The sequence below is a fragment of the Lactuca virosa genome, chromosome 2, assembly GCF_052849685.1.
Source record: "Lactuca virosa cultivar CGN04683 chromosome 2, Lactuca_virosa_CGN04683_v6, whole genome shotgun sequence".
NCBI classification, from domain to species: Eukaryota; Viridiplantae; Streptophyta; class Magnoliopsida; order Asterales; family Asteraceae; genus Lactuca; species Lactuca virosa.
The window spans coordinates 137,995,945-138,008,044 of record NC_136427.1 but is presented as its reverse complement, the minus strand read 5'-3'; the positions used below and the strand labels follow the sequence as shown (position 1 = coordinate 138,008,044).

General features: G+C 33.4%; 1 protein-coding gene across 1 annotated transcript; it reads right to left on the bottom strand.

Moving 5' to 3' along the window:
• Positions 1-7,051: 7,051 nt before the first annotated feature.
• Positions 7,052-10,214, bottom strand: LOC145159532 (LRR receptor-like serine/threonine-protein kinase EFR). The gene is made up of 2 exons (XM_079078538.1): positions 7,591-10,214; positions 7,052-7,509 (listed from the first exon to the last, which is right to left on the bottom strand). The coding sequence occupies exons 1-2, from the start codon at positions 10,199-10,201 to the stop codon at positions 7,136-7,138; spliced, it is 2,985 nt and encodes a 994-aa protein (XP_078934664.1). The 5' UTR covers positions 10,202-10,214; the 3' UTR covers positions 7,052-7,135.
• Positions 10,215-12,100: the final 1,886 nt, after the last annotated feature.

Genomic DNA, 12,100 nt, shown 5'->3' with positions numbered 1-12,100 from the left:
GGTATGGAGATTGATTCCAACTCCGAAGGATGCTTCTGTGGTCGGTTTAAAATGGGTGTTTCGGAACAAGCTTGACAAGGAAGGGAATGTTATCCGGAACAAAGCTAGGTTGGTTGTAAAAGGATTCTACCATGAAGAAGGCATAGACTACAAAGAAACATTCGCATCGGTTGCAAGGCTTGAATCAATTCATATTTTCCTCGCCTATGCAGCTCACAAGAATTTTGAAGTCTATCAGATGGATGTAAAATGTGCTTTTCTAAATGGTGAGCTAGAAGAAACGGTTTACGTAGAGCAACCACCAGGTTTCGTGAACGATAAATATCCAAACCATTGCTACATTCTGGATAAGTCTATGTACGGTTTAAAACAAGCTCCTCGAGCATGGTATGAAATCCTTATCCGATTCTTAAAACAATCAAAGTTTAAAGAAGGCTCGGTCGACCCAACCTTCTTTCGTAAGAAAGATGGTGACCATCTGATGATCGTTCAAATCTGTGTTAATGATATCATTTTCAGATCAACCAATCCTAGATTGACTGCTGAATTTCAAAAGTTGATGGTGACTAAATTCCACATAATATTTTAATGTAATAATTGCAATAAATGTAGTAATAAGTGTAGGGTTTCAAAGTACTCCATGGATGATGACAATGGACCCCCTTGATGAAGTGTAGGTTAAAAGCCAAAAACTTGTCTTTTCCCTATAAATAGTCATGTATTATTCATTATTAGGGTTAAGAGTGAGGCAAAATGTAGCCACCACGTTGTGAGGTTTCTTGTAGAGTTAGATTTTTATTCTGAAAGTGTAATCTATTCCTCATAATTTAATAAATCGAGTGATCATTCGACATATCTTCATATTTGTGTTTGTTCTTATTTTCCGCATCTTGTTCATCAAATCACAATTAGGGTTTTAATCCCAACAAGTGGTATCAGAGCGGGTCTTTGAAGATCTACTGATTTTTGAAGTATCAGTTCTTGATTTAATGATTTTCTGCACAAGTTATTGAAGATTTTTGGTGTTTTGGCGTCTTGAAATTAAGCTTTCTGTTCAAACAACTGTTCATGGGGACTTATATTCTGTTACTGTTCATGGGGACAAGCTTTCTGTTCAAACAACTGTTCAAACAACTGTTCATGGGGACTTATATTCTGTTACTGTTATGTATTCTGTTACTGTTCTTCTAGGTGATTTCGATCCTACTCTCTTTTATTCATTATTTTTTGGATCTGTTTTGTTTTCTACCTCTAGTAATAAATCGATTGCTCTTGGTATTTCTTCTCATTATTATATTCAACCAATCATGGCCCAATTGTTTCTCGAGCCCATTACCGTTGATATATTGTTCATCATTTGATCCAACAGCTTCCTAATTCACAAGTCAAAATCCCTCATTCGTTCATACTCATGTAGATTTAGCATTGTCGACTTCTGTTCATTGCTTGATTTGCTGGATTCCTTAACTTTTGATTTCTATTTGATTTTCCATTTTTCGATTATGCTCTTGAGTTTTGATCTTAAAATCGATTTTGATATACCCAATAGACTTTGTTCTCGTAGCTTGTTTTAGTGAACGAGAATTATCACTTGTAATCTGTGTATGATCGATTGTGATAATGGGTCTAAAATTTCCATTCGTTGTTAACTGGGATTCATATTGTTGAACAGATTGTTCAAAGTTTAAAGGATCGATAGAAAAGGAATGAAGAATGATGAACAAAATTGGTTTTCATTTAGTCAAACCAAAAAGTCAAAATCAATGATGAAATTGAATCGAGGCTGCAAGTGTGATGTTTGTAACGAATGAAATCGGGATTGAAACTTAATTGGGATTATTTAGGGGTGTTCGCCATTTGCTGGTCATACTTCAAAATCAAAATTGGTGTGAAAAACCTTCCTACGAACGAATTAAATCGGTGCTGCTAATACGATCAGGACAATGAAAGAAAAGAGAATCTTGACACCTTTTGCAAGTTCAATCTGTCTCGCTTTCGAATTAGCTTCAGCCAAGTCTTGGAACGAAAGGCGGGACTGGGCTCGGATTCGCACTCAAGAACCTGTGTTTGGATTCGTTTTTATGGAGATTCGCTTTGGGTGTAGAATCAACGAACTTGGAACGAACGGTGGCACTAAACTAGGATTCGGAGTCCGTTAGGCACGAATGACTGAAAACGAACCTTGTGCTCGGAGCGAAAGTGCAAATCAGTGTTGGTTTGGATTCGTGTTCTTATCTTCATGCTACGAAAGTGGGTGTTGATTTTGGAGGTTTCGCGTTCGTTTGAGTCACTGTATTCGGGGAAGAAGATAACAATGTTACATTTTTGGTCCCTACAACTCCAGTGAATTGGAACTTTGGGTCCCTGTTGTTTTCACAGTTTGGCATTTTTGGACCATTTCCAAATTTTGTTACAAATAAAGGGGAATATGGTGCAGAATTATTAATTTTGTCCCCTGAATTTCTGAAAAGTGACAATTTCAGCCCATTTTTTGAAAGGTTTACAAATTTGAGGGCTGGTGAACAGTTTTGAATTCTTTAATGCACATATTTTTTCGTGAATAGCAAAATAAGGATTTCATCAAGTCTTGGCGGTTGGGAAAGTCGTTTTTCGCAATAAAGTAAAAAAATTTCGACTTTTTCGGATTTTATACTTCATTGTGTATATCATTTTGTCGCGGGGGAGCATAGTAATTATTTATCCATTCAAGATCATTCTCATGACCATTTGCAGGCTTTATAATCACGTTTTTTATTATAAATCGGGGGAGAATTTGGTATGGCCATTACAAATTGGATTTGTGACTTTTCAAATTTGAAGATTTTTGAAAAGCTTGTGGTAGAATTATGAAGGTAGCTTTTACAGTAACATTTCTTCATCAAGCTCTTCTAAAGCTTTTGCAGAGAAGTATCATTTACAGTAGCAGTTCTTCATCGAGCTCTTCTAAGGACTTGTTATATCTCCATCTTCTAGTATTTTCTCGATCAAGCGGCGTTACGAATCTTAAAATTTGGGTTGTTACATGATAATTTTTGGTGGCTTATATCATTAGCTTATTTGAAGATCATTGTGACTTGGAGGGGGAGCTCTTCAAAGACAAGAAGTGAATTGGTTTCTTTGTTCTGAAATGGGTTTTTATGGCGGGTTTGGCTTTATTGAAGATCTTTGGGATTACATCAGAAAATGAGGTTTAAAAACATTACTTCAGTGCTTGGTTTATATATATATATATATATATATATATATATATATATATATATATATATATATATATATATATATATATATCCTAGAACCCGTTGTTGAAGACTATTGAAGAATCAAGATTCGTGGATTGCTTCAAATATTCCTCGTTGCGAGATCTTTTCTTATTTGTTAGATGCTTGTTTTGGAAGTTAAAGCATTGTCATCCATTCCATACTTTGAGGGGGAGATTGTAGGGTTTCAAAGTACTCCATGGATGATGGCAATGGGCCCCCTTGATGAAGTGTAGGTTAAAAGCCCAAGACTTGTCTTTTTCCTATAAATAGTCATCGATTATTCATTATTAGGGTTAAGAGTGAGGAAAAATGCAGCCTCCACGTTGTGAGGTTTCTTGTAGAGTTACATTCTTATTCTGAAAGTGTAATCTATTCCTCATAATTGAATAAACCGAGTGATCATTCGACATATCTTCATATTTGTGTTTGTTCTTATTTTCCGCATCTTGTTCATCAAATCATAATTAGGGTTTTAATCACAAAAATAAGTGGATATTAATTTCACTAATAAACTTACCTTTTAATTTCAAAATTCCCAAAATTAAAGGTCATTAGTTTCTTTTCTTTATTTAAATTATTTGTTTAAATTTAAAAGATAAAAAGACATTTCCATTATAATAAATCATTATTTTTCTTATTTTCTTATAAATTCAAAATTCTCAAATACTTTGACCTTTATATTTAACTTTTTTTTTAAAATAACCCATGTAATGCATAGGTCTCACAACTAGTCTCTTATTAAGAGAATGTGAAGGCTTTCACTATTAAGTCACTTAATATCTCATTATCTCACTCTCTAGCTCTCTCTCTCTCTCTCTCTCTCTTAAAAGTTGAACACATATATACTCAATGTATGTTCTTGCTGTTCTTGAGTACTCCTTGAAGATTTGAGCTAAGGAGAGTATCAAAAGTGTTTGATTCATCCGTCTTGGTGTGCAACTACATCCGAGGAGTTCAACTTTGGGCGCTAACTCATCCAAGGCAATAAATCGGCTTAACCACATCATCAAGGAAATGTATAATTCAAGCCTTGCATGTGTGATATTTTATTGCTAAAAGTTCTCTAAAACAAAATCCTTGATGTGTTATAATGATCAAAGTTTTTGTATATGTTTTTGTTCTATTGCTTTTATGGAAAAGTATCATAACCGAATGGATAGATGATGTAAAGCAAGTACCTATATGATTGTGAAGTGCAGTTGTACCTCAAAGGTTTGAGGACTTGGACTTTGTATAATCATGAGAGGAATTAGGACACATGACTGGTAATTGTGTCAAGGTTTATGTTTTTAGATATGTATATATTTTATTTTCATGCATTCAAATAGATTTACGAGTTCAATCCTTAGGACACCCTGATTCTAGAATATTTTTATTATGTAAAATGCAAAAATTAAAATTCAATCGATGAGACATAAACATTTACCTATAGGTTTTGGTTTGTTTAATATGTTGTGTTATTTTATATGTTACACTAAAATAAAGGATGATTATTGGTGATTTAGTGTCATCGTCTATTTTGGGTAATTTGAATTAATACTAGTGCCAAATAGAGATTTAGACTATGATCTATTACAAGTTAGGAGGTGAGGAACACACACACCTATATATGGCGAGATTAATCCTAGACACAAGGAAATGATGGGGGTCAAGTTTTGGACCTGGAATGCAGTGGAAAAACATAATTCAAAATGAAGTAAAATAGAAAAACTAACCAAGCTATCGGGACAAATTGTTCGTTTCCAAGCTGTCATTCCAAAATGTTTGTCCAAGCTATCAGATAAAGCCATCAGCCCAAGCTAAAGCTGTCTGGGCAATTTTTCTGCAAATATCATAAATCTTATTTTGTGGTAACTTTGAATTAATTTTTTTTTCCAATTGTCATTTTATGAATTTTTTTATTTTATTAAATTCAACATAATATTTTAATGTAATAATTACAATAAATATAGTAATAAATGAATATCAATTTTATTAATGAATTTACCTTTTAATTTCAAAATTTTCAAATTAAAGCCTATTAGTTTTTTTTTGTTTGTTTGTTTAAATTTTTTGTTAAATTTGAAAGATAAAAAAATTCAATTATAATAATTCATTATTTTTCTTATTTTCTTATAAATTCAAAGTTCTCGAATATTTTGACTTTTATATTTAACTTTTTTTTAATTAAACCATGTAATACATGAGCCTCACAATAAATGTCATTATATGGCCTTTTCTATTTTAATAAATTCCACATAATACTTTAATGTAATAATTACAATAATGAATGAATATCAATTTCATTAATGAACTTACCTTCTTATTTCAAAATTCTCAATCTAAAACTCATTAGTTTATTTTGTTTATTTATTTAAATTTAAAAGATAAAAAAATCAATTTTAATAATTCATTATTTTTCTTATTTTTTATAAATCCAAAGTTCTTCAATATTTACACATTTATATTTAATATTTTTTAATTAACTCATATAATACATGAGTGTTACACCTAGTTCTTATTTATCAATTTTCTGTATTTCCCCGTCCCAAATTTTTAATGTCGTTCACCTACATTACAAGATGGCATAATTCATCCCATGTTTGTAGTTACTCCTTTAAAAGCCATCTTTCATCCTTCTTCTTTAGTTTCTTTCAACCAAACTCCTTATCCCAAACATAAAAACATTCTTATAGCCTCAATTTGTGTACCATAACATTACTTATCTCAAATTAGGGTGAATTTAAAGATTTAACAGTGCATGTCAGAACATATAGATATAAACATACTTATACATCAATTTAACTTGAAGCCATTAACAATCAATTTCGGATGCATATTGCTTATATTCTAACCAGCAACATCAGTTGCCACTAATTCCAAACAAGAATAAGCCAATATATCAATTAGGCTAACCAGAGTGGGAGGACTAACCCATGCGTCTTGCTGATGTGTCCGGCCTAAGGACGCTTGAACACCACCCCTAAGGCCGGTGGTTTGAGTGTGGCTTGAGTGGTAGGACGGACGAAGACGACGAATAAGAAAGTAGCAACAGCAACGGTCACATATTTGACCTTTTTTTTCTCTTTTCCTATGTATCCATCGAAGTAAAAAAAAAAGGTAATGTACTCGTTTTCCAGAAATTGGGTGAAGAAGACAACCAAAACGTAAACGGGTGGACATTATATTTGTTTTAATTGAAGTTACAAATTTGGTCATTGAGATTCTGTCAGTTAATCTTATTATACTCTTTCAGTTTTATTTGAATTAAGTTAAACCTTTAACTATATATAACCATGTTTATTTAATTTTAAAAATTAATAATATGTTTATTTGATTTTTTAATTAGTAAAATGATCACTTAAGTTTATAATTATGTTTTTTAATTTAATCTAATGCTTTAAAATTAAAACAATAAAAATATAAATAATGTGAAGTAGCAACCATTTCCAATGTCTAGTGGGTTGTTGGTGAAGCTGATGTGATAAAAAGATGTCAACATATTTTTTCGGTGAGTTGGCTATGACCACTCCCCACAGTCTTAGAGAATGCACTACACCATAAAATGGTTCTCAATCTTGATAATATACTCAAATTTTGCTTCGGTTCTTGTAAGATTCTCCCTACACGATCATTCTTTTCTTTCTGATCTTCCCCGTCTATAAAATAATTCATTTTGTATAGTTTTCAAATTTCCATGATTTGGAATTTGACCCCCGATGTTTCTACTCTTCAAAATGTACCTCAAAATTCTATCTTTTCATTAAAGGCTACCATATTTGTAATAAAAAATGTTTATTTTATTTATTCCCATAACAAAATTACAAGATTGACCAAATACTATAATACATTTGTCTTTAAAAATTAGCATCCAAAATATTGACTAACATGGAACATCAAATATTTTGAACAACATCCACGATATGTTGCAACTCATGGACAACATTTGCAATATCCATTCGTTGTGGTGGGGAATGCACGGAGCATGACACTCCTATTCTTACAATTGAAGCCAGACATTGCTCTATCTTCTTTAAATTTTCTAACGTATATTTCCTAGTAATATCATCCTCTTGAAGAAAGTTTAGAATATCATCATCAATAACATCGGTTATATTGTTCGACAAACCCATGTATGCAAACTTATGAAGGCTAAGGCCTTCATTAAAGAAGTTATCTGTTGGACTTTTCCCTGTAATCACCTCCAGCAATAGTATTCCAAAACTGTAGACATCCCCACCACTTGTCATCTCACCCCCCAAACCATACTCTGCAACTTATTAGCAATTACTTTTAAATAAAAGGTAGCATAACAAATAAATATAAGTATATGTGAATACATGAACTTTACCTGGAGGTGTATACCCAATTGTCCCTCTAATGCCACTTGTGCTATTTTGGTTTGAACTTGTTCCGAGAAATCGAGCTAAACCAAAGTCTCCAACATGTGCCACCATATCACCATCTAGAAGAATGTTGCTAGGCTTCAGGTCACAGTGAACAATGGCTTGTAAGCAGTGATTGTGAAGATAATCAAGTGCAAATGCGACATCAAGGAGAATATTTATTCTTTGAAGAACGCTCATTCTTGATTTAATTACACTTGAATGTAACCAATCATGTAAACTCCCATTTGGCATGAACTCGTATACCAAAGCTTTGAAGTCATTGCCTTGAAAGTCAACACTTGAACATGAATTTATTATCTTTAATATATTCCTGTGTCGAATGCTTCGCCATGCTTCACACTCCGGTATGAAGCTTTTATGAGCACCTCGGTTTTGAAGACGAAGAACTTTGACTGCAACAAATCTATCATCATCGTCAATGACTCCTTTGTAAACAGAACTGAACCCACCCTCTCCAATCAAATTCTCTTTGGAGAAACCATTCGTAGCCTTGAGAAGTTGACTATATGATACTTTCCCAAATCGTTCATTAGTCAATGATCGAGACAATTGGCCTTTCCTTTTCTTACAACAAACATACGCAAAACATAAAACAATGAAAAGGGAGGATACAATTAAGATGACTATTACGAACAACGGAAACTTTTTTTTATGTTTTCGAGTCTCCATGCATTTTGGCAACTGAAGTTCATCCAACCCACCACAAAGCCTACTATTCCCTACAACTGAAAATCCACTTGCATTTGCAAACACTCCTACGATTGGCACTTCACCCTCAAAATTATTAAAGGATAGGTTTACATATTCTAATAATTCCATATGTTCTAAGAATCGTGGAACTTTTCCCGATAAATTATTATGAGAGAGATCGAGTTTCGAAACTCCTCTCATGGAACTTAATGACGATGGTACCATGGCTTGAAATAAGTTGCCTTTGAGAGATAAAAATACAAGACTTGTGCAACTACTAAGACTACTTGGAATGTTACCTGATAAATTATTATCAGAAAGATCGAGAGAAGATAACATCTTAAGTTCCCCGACCTCTCTTGGAAGTGACCCAGATAGATGGTTTTGAGAAAGATATAATGATATGGTTAGAGACGAAAGTTGAAGAAGTTGCTTAGGGATTTTGCCACTGAGTTTATTGTCATTAAGGTACAATTGAGATAGATGCTGACAATTTCCTAGGCTTGATGGAATATTGGATTCGAGTTTGTTGGAACTTAAATCAAGTGTAATTAACAATGATAAGTTCCCGAAGGCATCAGGAATCGGACCTGAAAATTGGTTCCAAAAAAAATAAGCTTCACGTAGCTTTTGAAGTTGACCAATGGTTGAGGGGATTTTTCCTGTAAATTGGTTATCTCCTATACTAAAAGTATTCAAGCCAACAAGATTACCTACACTTGAAGGGATATTTCCATAGAAATGATTTGCTCCTAAATATAGATTAGAAAGTTGATTCGTTAGATTACCGATTGATGTGGGTAACACTCCTTCAAAGCTGCAATTATAAAGATCTAAAATCTTTAATTTGCTGCAGTTTTGCAAAGTATCGATAAACTTCATATCATTGGCTTCTCCGAATCCATAGATGTTAGAACCCAAATTTATTCTATAAATATCTTTTAGTTTTCCAAAGTCGATTGCCAACTTCCCTCGAAACTTGTTTTCACTCATTTCAAGAAATCTCAAATTTGAACAATTAGATATTGAAGGTGGAAGAGGTCCAGTCAACTGGTTATTCCGTAATTGAACGAACGTAAGATGGGGGAGCATTGTACCTATATCTGAGGGAAGACTACCAATAAGCTGATTTTCACCTAAGGAAATATTAGTTAGAAGTGAAAGGTTATAAATGGAATGAGGAATAGTTCCAGATAAGTTACAACCACCAAGGTATAATGTTGTTAAGCTTTTCCAATGGCGTAAGGTGTCTGGAATGCCCCCACCCAACGGGTTGCTTTTAACAGAGAACATGATCATTGATGTTATATTCCCCAAGAGAGGTGGAATTCCACCTGTTATCATATTATCAGCAACTACAAAATGGGTAAGCTTCGAGAGGAAACTGATCTCTTTGGGTATGCTTCCAACTAGCTTGTTATTATTAAGTCTTAGCTCTTCAATGTTTGAACAACCAGACAAGTTCGTTGGAATGACTCCACTGAAATTGTTATCAGAAAGATCGATGAAACGTAACATGGATAGACGACTGAGTTCATGAGGGATTGTTCCTTGAAAGCTGTTGTTTGTGAGATAAAGGTCACGAAGGAAGGTGAGGTTCCCCACATAAGGAGACAATGAGCCTTTAAGGCCATGTGAATTCAGTCGTAAAGCAATCACTCTTTTCTGTTGTTTCCCACATGAAACTCCAATCCAATTACAGAACTGAAAGGAAGTATTCCATGAAGTTAGTGGATCATTGGTGATCATCGACTTGAACTGCAACAATGCTTGATAATCGGTATCATTATCGGAATAAGAGATGGTGGTAGTAATCAGAAAGATAATAAGGCTAAAAAGATGGAAAGCACTACGAGAGTTCATTTTGGGAACTAGACTTGGGGTTACAAGGATAATTGATTGCATGTAAAGAAATTAATGCAATATATCCATTATTGAGGGTAATACGACCCATCAACATAACTCCGCCTGAGCATTCAAGTTATTTTTCAAAATATTATAGTTTATATGGTGAAGAGAAGTCCAACGAATTCATGCAAATCAAGGAACAACATAAACCACACAAATATGTGCATAAGTCATCATGGAATTTATTATGTAGGGCACAGAACTTAATTTCAATGCGTACGTTTTCTACACACAGTGAATCATCTTTGAAAATCATTGTCCTGTGAAAAAGAAAAACGTTTGAAATCATAAGGGTGCGTTTAGTTGCGGAAAAATTGGTTGTTTTTCAGAAATTTTTTCCAAAAAAAATAAGAATTTTAAAAATACGTTTAGTTCGTCTATTTTTCAAAATTTTAAACGAAAATGAAAATTTTGCGTTTTTCTAAAATTACAAATCCGCACTCACCCCCACTCCCACAAACACACAAATACACACACATAAAGAAACACTCACCCGAACCCCTACCCACACATACACACCCACCCCCACAAATACACACTCACACCAACCCCCACTCACACCTACAACCCCTCCCCCACCACACACACACACACACACACACACACCCAACACCACTACCACAATCACCTACATATCATCACCATCACCACTATCCCAACACCAGAATCACCACTGCCGACACAATCACTACCACTGCCGCCGACACCACCACCATTGCCTGTCATCTCCACCACTGTCGCCACCTCCACCACTATCGCCGCTATCATCGACACCACCACTGCCCCCACCCTACCATCGCTACCGTTTTCTAAAAATGAAAACCGATAAAAATATACACATCTAAACGCGTTTTCTAAATTTTCCAATGAAAACTGAAAACGAAAAACAAAAACTGAAAAGGGAAAAGGGAAAACGAAAAACGGAAAATGAAAATTGTTTTTCCGTAACCAAACGCAACCTAAGGGTGCGTTTGGTTGTGGAAAAGTTTTCAGATTTTCAGAAAACTTTTCCAGAAAAACGGAAATTTTGAAAACGCTTTTGGTTCTTACAGTTTTCCAAAGTTTTCTAGAAAATGAAAATTTTCATGTTTCCAAATTGTATGCAAATTAGAAAAAAATGATTTTTTTACAGTTTTCAAATATTTTCTAAATTTCTAAGATGAAAAATGAAAACTTCACGGGTTCTAACCAAACGCGTTTTCTAAAATTTTAATTGAAAAGTTAAAATAAATACCCAATTTTATTTTCTGAAAACATTTTCTTCGAAAATCAAAACAATTTTACACAATCAAATACATCCTAAAATACCACGAAAAAATATATATTCAAATTTATTTTTGAACGCTCAAAAGAATTTATTAGGCAAAGTGGTTAGGAACTAGCCGTAAAAAATCGTGCAATACAACGATTTAAATTTGGTCTTTAAGACTGTTAGACCAAGAACCATCAACTTGACTACAACTCGACTCATTAACGGCAATATTTAACATAAAAGAAAACGTTAAATTCCACTAACATGAAAGTAAAATAAACTAAATGTTGATTAAAATTGATATATATATATATATATATATATATATATATATATATATATATTATACATATATAATAGTGGACCCCTCAATTTTTAAGACTAAAGTTTTAAAATAAGGAGCTCAAATATAGATCATTAGATCATAATCAATGGTATAGATTTAATTATAAATTAGTGATCTGAGTCAAATAAATGAAACCAATCAGAATGAGGAAATATTTATGCAATTTAATATATATATATATACACCTACCTCATTGGTCTACATTTGAAATGAGCTTTCTATAAGTACCCTCATCACTTTTCCAATTTCACCACCC